Source organism: Lampris incognitus, chromosome 14, assembly GCF_029633865.1.
Source record: "Lampris incognitus isolate fLamInc1 chromosome 14, fLamInc1.hap2, whole genome shotgun sequence".
Classification (NCBI taxonomy): Eukaryota; Metazoa; Chordata; class Actinopteri; order Lampriformes; family Lampridae; genus Lampris; species Lampris incognitus.
In genome coordinates, this window is record NC_079224.1 from 11,584,261 (window position 1) to 11,599,457 (window position 15,197).

The following is a 15,197-nucleotide window of genomic DNA, read 5'->3' on the forward strand; positions in this document are numbered from 1 at the left end:
CCACTAATCTTTCAGTACAACAGTTTATTTGCACACTTGTCTGTACACATATAAAATACAGCAAGACTTCCCACAACGATCCCGTTCCCAAAGTTACACAAAAGTCATATGAATCAAGTGGCATCATTTCAAAACAAACTAACTGGTGAATAACAATGTGATTTTTGCTAAATAAGTCCTGAATCTGTGGCAGTATTGAACTTACTACTGGCGTGACATAGTAAAAACAAAAGAAACAACAACAACCTTAGATTCTGCCCCTCTAACCATGTGGATAAGTAAGTAAATGATACGTATAAACCCCCTTTCACAGGGCGGGGCGAGGACTGACGGTGACTTCCGCGCTGTAGAGGATTTGGAAGCACGTTGTGGGGAGCGTCTCCAGGAGGTGGAGCACCTGCAGCAGGTGTGGGTCGATATCAAATACCGGGGCTAAGCGGGCTAGCTTTGTCAGTTTTCATCCTCTACAGACGGCAGGTATATGGCGTTATATTCAAGTACAGTACATTTCAGTTATACACGATACTGAAGAGGGAGAGCACAACAGAACAAGTCGGAAACGTATGAAGGGCTTAGTACGCTTGAAGTATCGGATGGAGAAAAGTTGGAAATAACAAAGAAAAACAAACGTAAGCACCAGAAAGTGGTTGGTTCGCGTCGGTCAGCAAGATGGACTCCTCTCTCTGCCGCCCGTAGGCTTGTCTTGTTTTAGTCAAAAACGAAGAGCCCATCCTCATAAAACTGGTATCAAACCGCTAAAAATGGTGAAATGGTCTGGGCGAAGGCTGGGGTAAATGAACGCAGCCCTTGAAGCCTCCTGCCCTGGTGTGTGGCTCCCTACAGCTCATCCCCGACGTGGGACTTCCTGTACGCGTCACCCGTCAGCTTCTCCTGTGCCTCCTTCATGCTGGACACAACTGTTGGGAAAGGCAAAAGGAGAGCAGGAGGACGTTGCCGTCCGGCTTACTGGCGTTGACTTCAGGGGGTTGTCTCTAAAATGTCACGCATCTGACCGGGGAACGAAACGTGATGTCATCAAACGTTAACCCTTGAGAGAGATGACCAAGGCCTCTTCCATGTTAACCGTTTCTATGTGGAGGGCTCAAATAAATACTGTAGAGACCCACAATTTCCATTTTTATTTTTCAATTGTAGTCGATAAGATAGTATAGCTTTTATCGTTTTATCTCTCTCTAGCTAGAGACCCACAAAACCCAGTATGTTTTAGTTCCTCACATATATACATACAATATAATGTCAATATATCCATCCTTCCATTATCCAAACCGCTTATCCTGCTCTCAGGGTCGCGGGATGCTGGAGCCTATCCCAGCCGTCACTGGGCGGCAGGCGGGGAGACACCCTGGACAGGCCGCCAGTCCATCACAGGGCCAACACACATTCACACCTAGGGACAATTTAGTATGGCCGAGTCACCTGACCTACATGTCTTTGGACTGTGGGAGGAAACTGGAGCACCCGGAGGAAACCCACGCAGACACGGGGAGAAAGTGCAAACTCCACACAGGACGACCCGGGATGATCCCCAAGGTTGGACTACCCCGGGGCTCGAACCCAGGACCTTCTTGCTATGAAGCGACTGCGCTAACCAGTGTGCCGCCATGCGGTATATTTTCATTAGTATGAATATGTTACTTAGCTTTACATTCATGTCCCAATTTTGTCCAAGCAGGTATCATGGTTTTGTTTCGTTTTTGTGGATTTCCCCCCCTTTTTCTCCCCAGTTGTACCTGGCCCATCAAGCTGCTCTCCGAGCCGTCCCGGCCGCTGCTCCACCCCCCTCTGCCGATCCGGGGAGGGCTGCAGACTACCACATGCCTCCTCCAATACATCTGGAGTCACCAGCCACTTCTTTTCACCTGACAGTGAGGAGTTTTACCAGGGGGCCGTAGCGCGTGGGAGGATCAGGCTATTCCCCCGAGTTCCCCCTCCCCCCTGAACAGGTGCCCTGACCAACCAGAGGAGGTGCTAGTGCAGCGACCAGGACACATTCACATCCAGCTTCCCACCCGCAGACACGGCCAATTGTGTCTGTAGTGACGCCCAACCAAGCCAGAGGTACTAACATGGGGACTCGAACCGCCGGTCCCCATGTTGGTAGGCAACGGAATAGACCGCCACGCCACCCGGACGCTCCAACATGTCGTTTTTAAATGAAACTCAAATCTTGGTTGCAGATAAAATAGTGTAATTGTTACCTTGTTCTGCATTGCTGTAAAAATACTTGTAGTTGGGATTCCCGTTCTTGTTGGTGATCTCTGGATGGACTTTCCCACTGGGATCTGTGTCGGTATGGTAGGGAAAAGTCAAGTTCAACGACAGAGGATGATGTCAATATACCGATCTCAACATGCACTGTGGGGATATTCACACAACGCTTCGCAATCCACAGTGAGTTCCAGTTGCTGATGTGTTTAGCACTACGCTTGTCGTTCTCTGCTGCAGTTGCTTAATTTCATCTTTGTGTCACATATTACTGTTGGTGTTTAATCAGTTCTCGCTAAATAACTCCTGTCGTATACCCTGCCAAACCTAAAACCACCGAAGAATTCAGCCATTTTGGCATATTTAGCGTCCTGATACTAGGAGAGGAATTTAGCTGCTTACTGACTGGTGCTTATTACTGACTGGTGGTTATTGCTATTTAGGCAAAGCAACTGTGTAATCTCTCCAGCGTAGTAAAAAAAAAAACATGTCTGGAGGGAGAACGACATGGCCTCCTCCTTACCAAGGAAAAGAATTCGGGGAATGTATCCGCCGTCGGGGCTGAAGGCCTCATCCCTCGGCTCCTCCTCGTCCTGTTGAACCAAGAGATGGAGAGGGTTTCTAACCACACACTGATTTTACTAAAAAGCTCAGTTTTACCCAGAGAGGTGGTGGTGGTGTGTATGAGGGTGGGAGGGGTTAATTAGACAGATCAACCAATGCAGTTTTTGATTGTGTAGCTATTATGTAACCAGTCCTACACAATTGCCCATGGACAGACACCCCAGAAGTCTAAAGGCCAAGCATCACTTTCATCCACCCATTCAGTGAGCTCAGACTAGTTTATCTATATCTACAAACATGATTTTATTTATTTTAATTTTTGATTTTGATATATTCTATTGATGCCCGTAGGGCAATTATGCTCTGCATTTAACCCATCCTAGCTGTGTAGCTAGGAGCAGTGGGCAGCCACCGTGCAGCACCCGGGGACTAACTCCAGCTCGTCTTGCCATGCCTCGGTCACGGGCACAGACAGGAGTATTAACCCTAACATGCATGTCTTTTTGATGGTGGGGGAAACCTGAGAACCCGGAGAAAACCCGACGCAGACACGGGGAGAACACGCAAACTCCACACAGAGGACGACCTGAGATGACCCCCCCGAGGTTGGACAACCCCGGGGTTCGAACCCAGGACCTTCTTGCTGTGAGGCGACAGTGCTAACCACCGTGCCGCCATGATGTTTAAACCCGGAGAAAAGAAAAGAAAAACAACACATATGGGCTTGTACAAAATATGCAACTTCCACAATGAACAACCAATGGAGAGAAATGAAATGGCCACCAATACATCCAACGAATTATAGGAGAGTAAGTGAAAGACAGAGCAGAGCAAAGAGGAAGAAGGTGTGAGTATTTGACAAGCAGGGAAAACAAATGAAAATAGGCTCATCATATCCAAGTGAGCAAAGTGTGCAGAAAAACGCCATTTTACCTCCAGGTTGACCATAACAAAGTTGTGGGCAAGTTCAGAGATCTCCTTAGACTCAGCGAATTTAGGCTTCAAAGCTGATGCAAAAGGAACAAAACAAAAGACGACAGGGTTAATGACTTCCTGGAAGTGTAGAAAAAGGAAAACAAGGCCATGCATTATTATCACAGTACAAGCACTGTTACCAGCAACACGGCTGCACACTCAACGCCATACTGACTGAGCGGTTACACAACTCTGCAGCACAACCCTTTGCTCAGTACAGCTTCACAACTCGCATCAATATTCACCAGAACATTCTTTCTGCTGGTATCTACACCTTCCACAAATAAGAACAGCACAAACAATCAGCCTCTTAAAATGATCATGTGCAAGTTTGTGAAAAAACAACTGTTTCCCAGTTTCCTCTTTTTAATGTTTCCTTTTGGAATCTTCCTTAGACAGACAGACAGATAGACAGATAGATAGACAGACAGATAGATAGAGAACAGAATGACAGATAGAATGATAGACAGATAGAACGATAGAATGACAGATAGAATGATATAGATAGAACAATACATAAACCAATAGATAGATGATAGATGATAGAACCATGGAGAGACAGAACGATATAGATAGAAAGATTGATAGAACGACGGCTATAGAAAGAACAATTGATAGAATGATAGCACGATAGACAGACAAGTAGGTGGATAGATGAGTAGATAGAACCATAGATAGAATGATAGGTATAGATAGAAAGATTGATAGAATGATAGCTAGATGAATAGATATAAATACTAGATAGCTAGATAAAAATACAGACAGAGACAGAGAGAGACAGACAGACAGACAGATAGATAGATAGATAGATAGATAGATAGATAGATAGATAGATAGATAGATAGATAGATAGATAGATAGATAGATAGATAGATAGATAGATAGATAGACTGGGAGTGTCTTGATGTTGAGATGTGTCTAATGGAAGCTGCTGCGGTCACACAGCAGTCTCCTGGATGACTTCTGGGTGTCCTGATAGAGTGTGGAATAATTCCCATTACATAAAGGGGACGTTAAAGTGAAAGATGTACATTAAATAAGTGGATAGTGTGAAACGTGACTTACCTTTGCAGGCTCCACACCATGTCTTATGTATAATAACCATAACTGGCAGCCCACTATGGAAGAGAACACACAACAAAGCCGGTCACATTTGTAAACTAATCTCGAACAATGTCGTAACTTCTTGGTGAGTGTTTTTGCAACCAAGTTTAAACTTTATCTGTCATTTTTTTTCCTTTTTTTCTTTTTTTGATTTTTCCTTTTTTTCTTCCCAATTGTATCTGGCCAATTTCCCCATTCTTTCGAGCCATCCCGGTCCCTGCTCTACCCCCTCTGCCGATCCGGGGAGGGCTGCAGACTACCACATGCCTCCTCTGATACATGTGGAGTCGCCAGCTGCTTCTTTTCACCTGACAGTGAGGAGTTTCACCAGGAGGGTATAGCGCATGGGAGGATCACGCTATTCCACCCAGTCCCCCCCCCCCCCCCCAACAGGTGCCCCGATCGACCAGAGGAGGCGCTAGTGCAGCGACCAGGACACATACCCACATCCGGCTTCCCACCCGCAGACACAGCCAATTGTGTCTGTAGGGACGCCCGACCAAGCCGGAAGTAACATAGGGATTCGAACCGGCGATCCCCATGTTGGTAGCCAATGGCCATGCCACCCGGACACGGAATTTATTACCCTAAAATGAATGCCATCAGAATTAGGATGTATATCCAAGTAGGCTTGCCTTCATCAATTCCTTTGTACTTCTTCTAGTGTCATTGGGCCTATGAATGCAGATGTAATGATTATTATCATTATTATCTCAGACAAGAACTCATCATTTGCCAATCACATGGCTCAGTTCTGTCAGGATAATAATTTCATATTGTCAAGTGCTTTTGCCTGCAGATAGTTATACATACATTAGTGAGGCCTGGCACTTTACGTCATGGCTGGACCATTGTATTAGTACAGCCGATGCACCTGCTTCTTTGGGATGTATGAGCATTCTCTATGGGGCGGCAACGACTAATCATATACCTTTTGCTACGTCAGTAAATGCTGAACATCTGCCTGTACTAGCTAGAGATGGAAATAGTGTCAACACAGAAAAACTGGACTGGTCAACCCCCACAAAGGAGGACATCTTAGCCTATGATGCTCATACAGAAATCCTTAAGTAATAGTCATCTACTTAGTGATGCAATTATGTGTAGGGGCGTTAATTGTAAGGATGTGAAGCACGAGACTGATCTCTGCTCCATGTATAATGATATAGTAAGTTCTCTCTATGAAGGCAGTAAGCCCTACTACAAGCATAAAAAGAAGACACATAACATCAGGCCTGGTTGGAACAAGTATGTAGCCGAGTATCATGCTGAAGCCCGTGAAGCCTTTAAATCATGGGCTATGGCAGGAAGACCCTGACAAGAGCCTGGGCTCGAGTAAAAGAGGCTCACCAATGCAAGATATAAGTATGCCATTCACTTCATTTGTAAAAAAGGGCAAACCATGAGGGCAGATTCCATGGCTAAGAAGCTGCTAAGTAATAATGCTATTGATTTTTGGAAAGAAGTGAGAGTTCTTAACAACTGCAGAACATCTCTACCATGCACTGGAACAGACAATATTGCTGAGTTATGGCAACAGCATTATAGTACCCTATTCAGCTGGGTCCAAAGTGATTCGTGTAAGCCAGACTATTTTGAGAGGAATGACTCAGTGGTGATTATGACACACGAGGTGTACCAAGCTATAACCAAGCTGTCTGATAAAGAAGCAAATGGTCTAGACCATAGTGCTGCAGAACACCTTAGATATGCCAGTGCGAGGATAGCTCCTCTCCTTGTTATGTGTCTTACTGGCTTTATGGTCCATGGCTTGTTACCAGACTCAATGTTGTCTGTTCTGTTAGTGCCAGTCATTAAGAACAAAGCTGGTAAAGTATGTGGCCTAGATAACTACAAGCCCATAGTTTTAGCCAGCATACTGCCAAAAGTCCTAGAAAGAATCCTGCTGGATCAATTAAATGAGTTTATAAACTCCACAGATAACTATTTTGGCATTAAAGCTAAACATGGCACTGACATGTGTGTGTGTATATATATATGTGTGTGTGTGTGTGTGTATGTATATGTGTGTCTTAAAGGAAATTGTGAACAAATATAGAGGTCAAAATTCATCAGTTTTTGTGTTTTATTGAGGTTTCTACAGTTTTAGATCCTGTTAATCATAGAACGTTGTTTATTAAATTGAGTCAAAGAGGGGTGCCCAAATACATTGTAAAAATTCTTGCTTACTGGTATGCCCACTAGACTATGCAAGTAAAATGGGTCAATAGTGTCTCAGCCCCATCTGGGGTTAGCAATTGTGTCAGACAAGGGGGAATTCTGTCCCCAGTTCCTTTTAATCTATATATTGATGATCTATCCAAGCAACTGAAAGCCTGTAAAACTGGGTGTATGCTGGCAATTCTCTAGTCTAGTGAACCATTTTATGGATGCAGATGATCTTGTGGGATAGGCTCCAGCATCCCGGCGACCCTGAGAGCAGGATAAGTGGTTTAGATAATGGAATGGAAAGGAATGATCTTGTGGTCCTTAGTCCCTGTAGCGCTGGTCTCCAGCAGTTCCTTACGATATGTTCTGTGTATGGTGTGGAACAGGATATCAAATGCAATGCCAGTAAGAGTGTTGTCTTGATCTGTAGAACCAAAATTTCCCGACTTCACATTTTCTGATAATAATCTTGGTGTCTGCAATAAGGTAAATTATCCTGGAAATGTATTACAGAACAGATGACAGATGATGATGGCATTTACAGGCAATGCCGCATGATGTATGCGCAAGCAAACATTCTCTCACGCAAGTTTAGTATGTGTACAGATGGGAGTGAAGATTGTACACCACTCTATACTGCTCACTTGTGGTCAAACTACAAAAAAGCAAGCTTACAGAGACTTCAAGTAGCTTATAATGATGCCAATGATGCCATGAGAATATTACTTAAGAGCCCAAGATGGTGTAGTCTAAGTGAAACGCTTGTGGCTACAGGACACAATACTTCCCGACTGTTTTAAGAAATCTCATGTATAAGTTTATTTACTGGCTTAATGCCTCTGTAAATGAGATAATCTTGGTTTTATCAAACATAAGGTTGAGTACTGCACGTTACCAATCCCAGCTGTGGAGGCATCGGTACAGTTGTCTCTTTGTGGGGCATTAAAATATATTTCTTCTCTCTTAAACGTTGATCTTTTATGGTGCCTTTTGTATGAAATATATTCTATGTATAGTTCTCTCTTTCATCTGGACACGGAGTGTGAAATAAAGTTTGAGTGAATGAACGTAACATCATATTGGAGAACAATAACTTGACCTCACATTGCTGGAACAACACCAAATAGCATACACTGAGTAACATATTTTTCTATGTAATAGATTTAAGATAAGTCTATGACAAAGGTATGTTTATTAGATCAACTGTGTACATCATTGCAGCACACTTAAGTTTCACAGGCAAGCTGTGCAGGAAAGTTGTTCTATTAAAAAAAAGAGGCGTTTAAGACAAGGACTTTGCAAAAGGGAGTTGAACATCATATTAGAAAGTGTGCCTAACATTTGGTACACACACACACACGACCTATTCACCTGGCCTCCGCTTCTTTCTTCCCGTCGTCCAGAGCCCTCCAGTTAATGTTATCTCCAAAGCCTGTGGGTTGAACGAATCCATCATTGCACCGGCCTCATGCAACAGCTTGGGGGTTATATTTCTAGGTCAGGGTGTGTCTGCATTATGTCAATAACGGGACAAACTATAGCAAATATCACTGAATGGGAAGTCATTCAGTACTAAGCAAAATATGATTAGGATCACTTAAGCCTGTCAACCAATTCAGATTAGGACCGCGTGGCGGTCAATTAAGGCATCACATTCCAGGATACGGGCTCCGTGATCCAGGATCTCGACATTTAAGAGAGCAAGTCTCTGCAGCTGGGCAGCTGTGGCTACACGGGTAACCTCCTGGCACGAACAACAACAAAAAGGCGCTTTACTATCGGCGCTTACCTCTCCCATCGGCTGCGGCCACGACTTCGTGGAAATAAGACAAAGAAAACAAGACGTGCAAAGAGGAGAACAGCGCGACGTTAACGAGAGGGCACCGCATCTTGGGACGACTACGGCGGATCCGCTGCGAACGCTCAACGCGGCTCGTCGACCAGTGACCCGGAAGCGATTGGGCGTCTGCAGGAAGGGGCGGGGCATCGGGGAAACCCGTACAATTTCATTAAAAAAAAAAGTCTTCGGTGAATTTATTCCTTGGTTATTTAGAGCCCCGCAAAATAACGCTTGTGTTCGTGTGCGTGTGTGTGTGTGCGCGCGTGTGTGTGTGCGTGTGTGAGAGTGAGTGAGTGAGTGAGTGAGTGAGCGAGCGAGAGAGAGAGAGAGAGCGAGACCGGTTTCCGAACCGTTAACGTCACATCCACAATACACAACCGCGTGTTGACCCGCTGCGGCTGTCTGTCCGGGCACGGCTGATGATCCCAGACTCGTCCCGTTTCAGCGTCGCGAGTACGGACACACGTCGCCGCACTTCTTCTTAGCCGCCTGACGAAGGTAAAACGACCGGCGACGCAAACGCGGACGAGCGGTCAAGTAGAATGCGGGGTTCTCCTGTATTCCGACGTTAGCGTTAGCTGCCCGTATCGCCGATTAGCCACTAGCAAAGAAGCTCGTACAATTGCTGTGTTAACTTAGCCAACTGCTAGCGCCGTGTTAGCCTCTCAGCCTACCAACCCAGCTAAACGGATGTCGAATGTAACGTGATTGTGCGGATTTACGGATGTAATTGTCGCAATCTCTTGTAGCTCACAGGCACAGGGCCGGCCAGTTGCTGCCCGGTTGGTTTCACTCCGGTCGGCTACCGCTGTCCCATTATAGCTTAATTACCATACAAGTCGGAGCAAGCCAGCCCGAAGCTGCTGGAGTGCTTATGCAGCAGATTTACAGGTTTCTCGCGGGGGGGGGGGGGGGTTGGTGTGGCAGAGTTCATGAGGCTGGTCGGACATTTTGGCCAAATAAGCCCGTTATTGGTTCTCTCGAGATTAATTCTTGGTCTTCTGCAGAATGTGGGTACAAGTGAAGAAGGGCATATCCATTTGTTAACACTCATTCCGGTTGTCACGTTGGTCTAAAGCGCCTCTCGGATCAGTGTCACCTCATTTACCTTTCTTTTTTTTTGCCTTTCAGCTCTCGCCATGAATCATGAGAAGCTTGCCAAGCTCCAGGCGCAGGTCCGGATAGGTGGGAAGGTACTGCACACTCCTGACGTTTCCACTGCGTTGACACGGTGCTGCAGAACCGCATCTGGGACGCTGTAATAGTGTATTTAGATATATGGTTTGGGTCAAATTCCTGTTTCCCTCATGCCACCGCGTCCTCGGAATGCATTATGGCCGTCAGGGTTTAAGTCATCTGTGATGGCCTGTAGATGGTCCCCATTTGGTCGAAAGATCTTGATGTCACACAGCATCAGCCAGGTCTTTCCTCCTGACCTCAGCATTCACGTTTATGGATTTTGGGGTAACTCCTTTCATGGGTGGCCTGAGGCATTTTTTTTCCCCACCCAACTGTGGGGACATTACCTCGCCAAGACACTGGGTGGCGCTATTTACCCTTTTGTGTATTACTGAGCTTGACACAGCTGATGGGCATACGTAAGAATGCTGTACCTACCGGATCAGGCAGGTTCGGGTAAGCTTACTAGAAAAGCTCACGGGTTCGGGCGGGTAAAAATGTGACGAAGCAGCGTTCCGAGTAAACATTGTGTGCAATTGGCTAAACTGCTTTACTAGTCCACCCTCTCTCTCACTCTCATTCTCACTCTCACGCACACAAGCAGCTTTATCATCTATTTGCGATTGTGGTTTTTATTAATGCATGTGGTGTTGAAGCTTCACCTACCAGGTATCTGTGGCTTTTGTCTACACAGCCAAAACAATTTATTTTGGTCAGAAAGAAGACGCTTTTGTGTGTGTGTGTGTGTGTGAGAGAGAGAGAGAGACACACACACACACACACACACACACACACACACACACACACACACACACACACACAGAGTTCCTGCCTTTTAATGAAGGGTTATTTGTTTTACTGTGATTCAACAATAAAGAAAACCACCTGGAACTCTGTTAACTTGGTAGCCTGGACCCAGACGCTATTTGGCTAATACACAATAGGCTATGCCTTGCAGTCAGTGCTGGGCAAACAGCCCAAAAATGAAATAGTGCAACACTGCTCACTTTGCTGCAGCCTAGGCCAAGTTTGGAGATTTGCAGGTCGGGTGGTTAATTAATGCAGATTTCAGCAGGTCGGGCAGTGCAGATTGTCTCTCATAATGGGTAAAGTGGGTGCGAGGATTAAAAAAACCCAGACCCACGCATCGCTAGTACCTACTGAATCTTTTTCTATAGGTAACTATATGAATTTATTCAGGCCTTGTCTTTTTTAAATCTGAAAGTTTCAGCTTAACTGATATCTTGAAATAAGCACCAAAACATGTCTGTTTATCATTTATGACTGAAACACGAAAAAGGATTCTCAAGTCCCATTGAACCAAGACACTAATGCCTTGAAGTATGAAATAGGGCCTCTTTGTTTCATTAAGTCAGCTTTAATGCGCTATTTTTATCTCACTGACGACGACCACCTGTTTTGTCCTTAGGGAACAGCCCGCAGGAAGAAAAAGGTTGTTCACAAGACGGCAACAGCTGATGACAAAAAACTCCAGAGTTCTTTGAAGAAACTGGCAGTGAACAATATTGCAGGGATAGAAGAGGTAAGGCGTCCCTGACAGCATCCAAAGGAAAGTTCAAGTCAGCATCATGACAACACGGCACCGTCTCAAGTCTCTCATCAGATCAGATTTCTCTCATGTGAGGCAATATGAAAAACGATGAGCCTTCTGTAGCTTTCGCTGTCATGTAAAGAAGAGGAAAAAAAGTCGGTTTATTCATGAAGCACTTTCAACAATGTTTTTTTTCCCAGGGTGCTTTGCAGAAAACAAAGAATACAAAATGAGTAAGGTCAAGGATAGTAAAGACAAGACCGACATTCACTGCGATATGTATTTGCTCGTGCAGTTATACTGATATTGATTTACCTGTTAATGGCAATAATCAATGACTGCTGATACTAAGGATGCGCGATATGGAATTTTTCGCTTATAACCAATTTCATGATGCTTGCTGCAGATGCAGATGTCTTAAAAACCCTGCGTTATAAATAATAAGGCAGTGTTTTTAAGTGTTTTGTAATAAATCAGGAGAAATAGTCCTGATTCATTACAAAAAAAAACTCAAGGTCAAAAACTGTTTTGACCTCATACTGTTTGTCTGTACTCACACAGGACTAAGTTTCATATCAGAGTGGTTCCTTTTTTCAGTTTGTCAACAGCTGTTGGCAAACTCGGGATTAAAATCTATTGGCATTTGCACTTTTTGTAAGCCACAATGAGTAAGACTGTTGGCAAAGGCTCTGACAAAATGTGCTGACTTGCAATACTGATAGAATACAGTTACTATGCAAACTACTGCGATGGCCTCTACAGTGGCTAAACCCACTTGTGTTCAACTCTCAGGTGAACATGATAAAAGATGATGGCACAGTGATCCACTTCAACAACCCCAAAGTGCAAGCGTCTCTGTCCGCCAACACCTTCGCCATCACAGGCCACGCTGAGACCAAGCAACTCACAGAGATGCTGCCGGGCATCCTGAGTCAGCTCGGAGCTGACAGCCTCTCCAGCCTGCGCAAGCTGGCAGAGCACTTCCCTTGGCAAGGTGGGTAGATGAAAACGGGCACAATACTTGGGTTCTTGCCGGTTGTGAAATATTGTGATGAATTAGTGTCATTTTGAGAGATGTGTTCCGAGTAGGAAAAGCCGGTGGATTTGAGAAATTGCCCCCGAGAAATTTGAGTATATTCAGTATGTTGGTAAAGAAAGGAGGAAAATTGCCCTTTAGTCAGATAATTTGGGTTCATGTTCTGCTAAAGTGTCCTGAAGCAAGATACTCAATCCCTACCAGCTCCACGTTTGCTGTGCTATAGTGAGCTCTGACCTCCTTGCAAGTGTGAGGGAAGGAGTATAAACGGATAAGGGGAAAAGTCTCTTGTTCAAGGATCGGTAGAGCATCACATAAAGATATGCTGTGGTGTTGAAATATGTAGGAATTCTATTTTTTTGCCTGTTGTATATGTATATGCCTGTTTATATGCATGTTTGTCAGTCTGCCCATTCATCTTTGTCATGAAATGTTATGAAAATCATGTAGTGGGAACCCTAATACATGCACCCATCTTGAAACATAGCTGTGGTTACGATCAGAAAATGTATCTTTAGTATTAAAGGACCCACTGACCAAAAAAATAAATAAATGGGGGACCCCCCCCCCCCCCCGTTTTCTCTCCAATTGTACTTGGCCAATTACCGCACTCTTCCGAGCCATCCCGGTTGCTGCTCCACTCCCTCTGCCGATCCAGGGAGGGCTGAAGACTACCACATGCCTCCCCCGATACATGTGGAGTCGCCAGCCACTTCTTTTCACCTGACAGTGAGGAGTTTTGCCAGGGGGACATAGTGCGTGGGAGGATCACGCCCCCCCCCTGAACAGGCGCCCCAACCAACCAGAGGAGGCGCTAATGCACTGACCAGGACACATACCCACATCTGGCTTCCTACCTGCAGACACGGCTAATTATGTCTGTAGGGATGCCCGACCAAGCCGGTGGTAACGCGGGGACTCAATCTGCCGATCCCCATGTTGGTATGCAATGGAATAGACCGCCACACCACCCGGACGCCTGGATCCACCGACCAAAATTTATTCAGTTTCTCAATTTTGTTTTTCTTTTCCGTCTGCAGCAGCTGAGACAAAGGCAGTCAAGATGGCCAAAGTTGAGGAAGAAGATGATGATGTACCAGGTGCAAATTCCTTTTAACTGTCATACAGCACATGATCCATTATGTTATTGACCATTTTAATTTGATGAATACATTTAAAATGATTCTTGCTGTTAAAAATAGCAAACGGTCACTGATTTTTTTCAACCAGTGTGGGTTGGGGGGTGGGGGCAGTTATTTATTAATTTGTCGTTATTGTAATTGTGTTATTCCTGAAAACTGCTGCAGGGTATTGCCTGGAGAATGTTGAACTCTGATGCAGAATTGATGCATTTCCTTGTGTATACAGCATACTTACAAGTTTTTAGTTGGAAATGGTAATATAGGGTTAATCAGGGTGGTTTCCTTTTACAGAATGATGCCTTGCAAGGTTGAAATTAAGTCATTTCTAAACAAAAGATATTGCTTTGTGTGGGAGAGTGACACATAATGTGACTCGTTATTCAGTCATTATCTCTGAACTGTAGATTTAGGCTGGACATCTTATCGTTTTATCTATCAAGGACTTAAGTAACTCACAAAATTGTACTTTAATTGGTACAATAATACCTCCCAGTCTTGCAATGGCAATTTTCTCGCCAGTTTTTTAGTTTTGTTTTTCGATTGATAATTTTCCTATAATAAAAACAAAACCCTTCAGCCGTTGAACGTGAAGAACAACCAATACCAATTGTTAGAGATGTAAAAAAAGAAGTAAAGTTCCTTCTTTAAGTACTTGTTCTTTTTTCACTGTCTTTAAGTGGTGGGTTGTTTCTGATGCACTTTTTGTTTTCTCTTGTCTTACAGAACTTGTGGAGAACTTCGATGAAGCTTCGAAGAATGAGAAAAACTAACAACCCCCCTTTTTTTTCTTTTCTGCCGACCATCTCGCCTCTTGTGGTAAAGGGCATTCGTTTCCTGTTAACGGGAAACGGTTGTGTGTGTGTGTGTGTGTGTGTGTGTGTGTGTGTGTACACAATATAGACCTGCCCTAAAGCCTCTTCTCCGGAGACGTCGACCACGGTGTACCTGCCGTAATAGCACAGCATGCAGACACTGTGGGACCCCTCTCTGGCAGGCTGTGTGGAGTCACCTGGTGTGTGTGTGTGTGTGTGTGTGTGTGTGTGCAAAGTCTGGGATGTGTGCAGCTGCTAACATCTTGAAGGACTCTGCTCCATTGGACACACTTCAGAAATGCTCAAAACGCCGTTACGTCATTAGTATTTAAGAAATCATGTTTATTAAAATACAATAAAGCCGATTCAATGATTTTTCTTTTCTCAAAGGATGGTTGTTTGTGTGTTTCATTAAGCAGAGCTGCAGTTTCTGCTGCTTTTGGCCTTCCAGTGCTCAGAGCTGCGGTAAGAGCAATGGGGATTCGCTGCAAGTGCTGATGGGAGATGTTGTACCTTATAACCTGCTATAAACGACCCTTACTTGTAAATACAATTTACAGGTAGTGGGCGAGGTGGTTGTTACGTGAAGTAGCCGCTT

The 15,197-nt window shown here is 44.6% G+C and overlaps 2 protein-coding genes across 3 annotated transcripts; one reads left to right on the forward strand and one right to left on the reverse strand.

Moving 5' to 3' along the window:
• Positions 1–14: 14 nt before the first annotated feature.
• txndc12 (thioredoxin domain containing 12 (endoplasmic reticulum)) lies at positions 15–8,971 on the reverse strand. Its single transcript, XM_056292680.1, has 7 exons — positions 8,828–8,971; positions 8,410–8,470; positions 4,831–4,883; positions 3,724–3,797; positions 2,750–2,819; positions 2,220–2,303; positions 15–917 (listed from the first exon to the last, which is right to left on the reverse strand). The coding sequence occupies exons 1-7, from the start codon at positions 8,925–8,927 to the stop codon at positions 838–840; spliced, it is 522 nt and encodes a 173-aa protein (XP_056148655.1). The 5' UTR covers positions 8,928–8,971; the 3' UTR covers positions 15–837.
• Positions 8,972–9,248: 277 nt separating this feature from the next.
• Positions 9,249–14,988, forward strand: LOC130123795 (transcription factor BTF3 homolog 4-like). Of its 2 annotated transcripts, none has more exons than XM_056293084.1 (6): positions 9,249–9,376; positions 10,010–10,071; positions 11,487–11,600; positions 12,402–12,603; positions 13,686–13,745; positions 14,511–14,988. In XM_056293084.1, exons 2-6 carry the CDS (start codon positions 10,018–10,020, stop codon positions 14,555–14,557), a joined length of 477 nt encoding a protein of 158 aa, XP_056149059.1. In that variant the 5' UTR covers positions 9,249–9,376; positions 10,010–10,017; the 3' UTR covers positions 14,558–14,988. The 2 variants fall into 2 exon arrangements, with proteins under 2 accessions (XP_056149059.1, XP_056149060.1); XM_056293085.1 differs by having other exon boundaries at positions 13,689–13,745.
• Positions 14,989–15,197: the final 209 nt, after the last annotated feature.

Coding starts and splice junctions, on each gene's coding strand:
- txndc12 (XM_056292680.1), bottom strand. CDS start 8,927: ATGCGGTGCCCTCTCGTTAACGTCGCGCTGTTCTCCTCTTTGCACGTC. Junction 8,471..8,827: donor GGCCGCAGCCGATGGGAGAG/GTAAGCGCCGAT, acceptor TTCAACCCACAG/GCTTTGGAGATAACATTAAC. Junction 2,820..3,723: donor TTGTTATGGTCAACCTGGAG/GTAAAATGGCGT, acceptor TTGGTTCAACAG/GACGAGGAGGAGCCGAGGGA.
- LOC130123795 (XM_056293084.1), top strand. CDS start 10,018: ATGAATCATGAGAAGCTTGCCAAGCTCCAGGCGCAGGTCCGGATAGGT. Junction 10,072..11,486: donor AGGTCCGGATAGGTGGGAAG/GTACTGCACACT, acceptor TTTTGTCCTTAG/GGAACAGCCCGCAGGAAGAA. Junction 12,604..13,685: donor AGAGCACTTCCCTTGGCAAG/GTGGGTAGATGA, acceptor TTCCGTCTGCAG/CAGCTGAGACAAAGGCAGTC.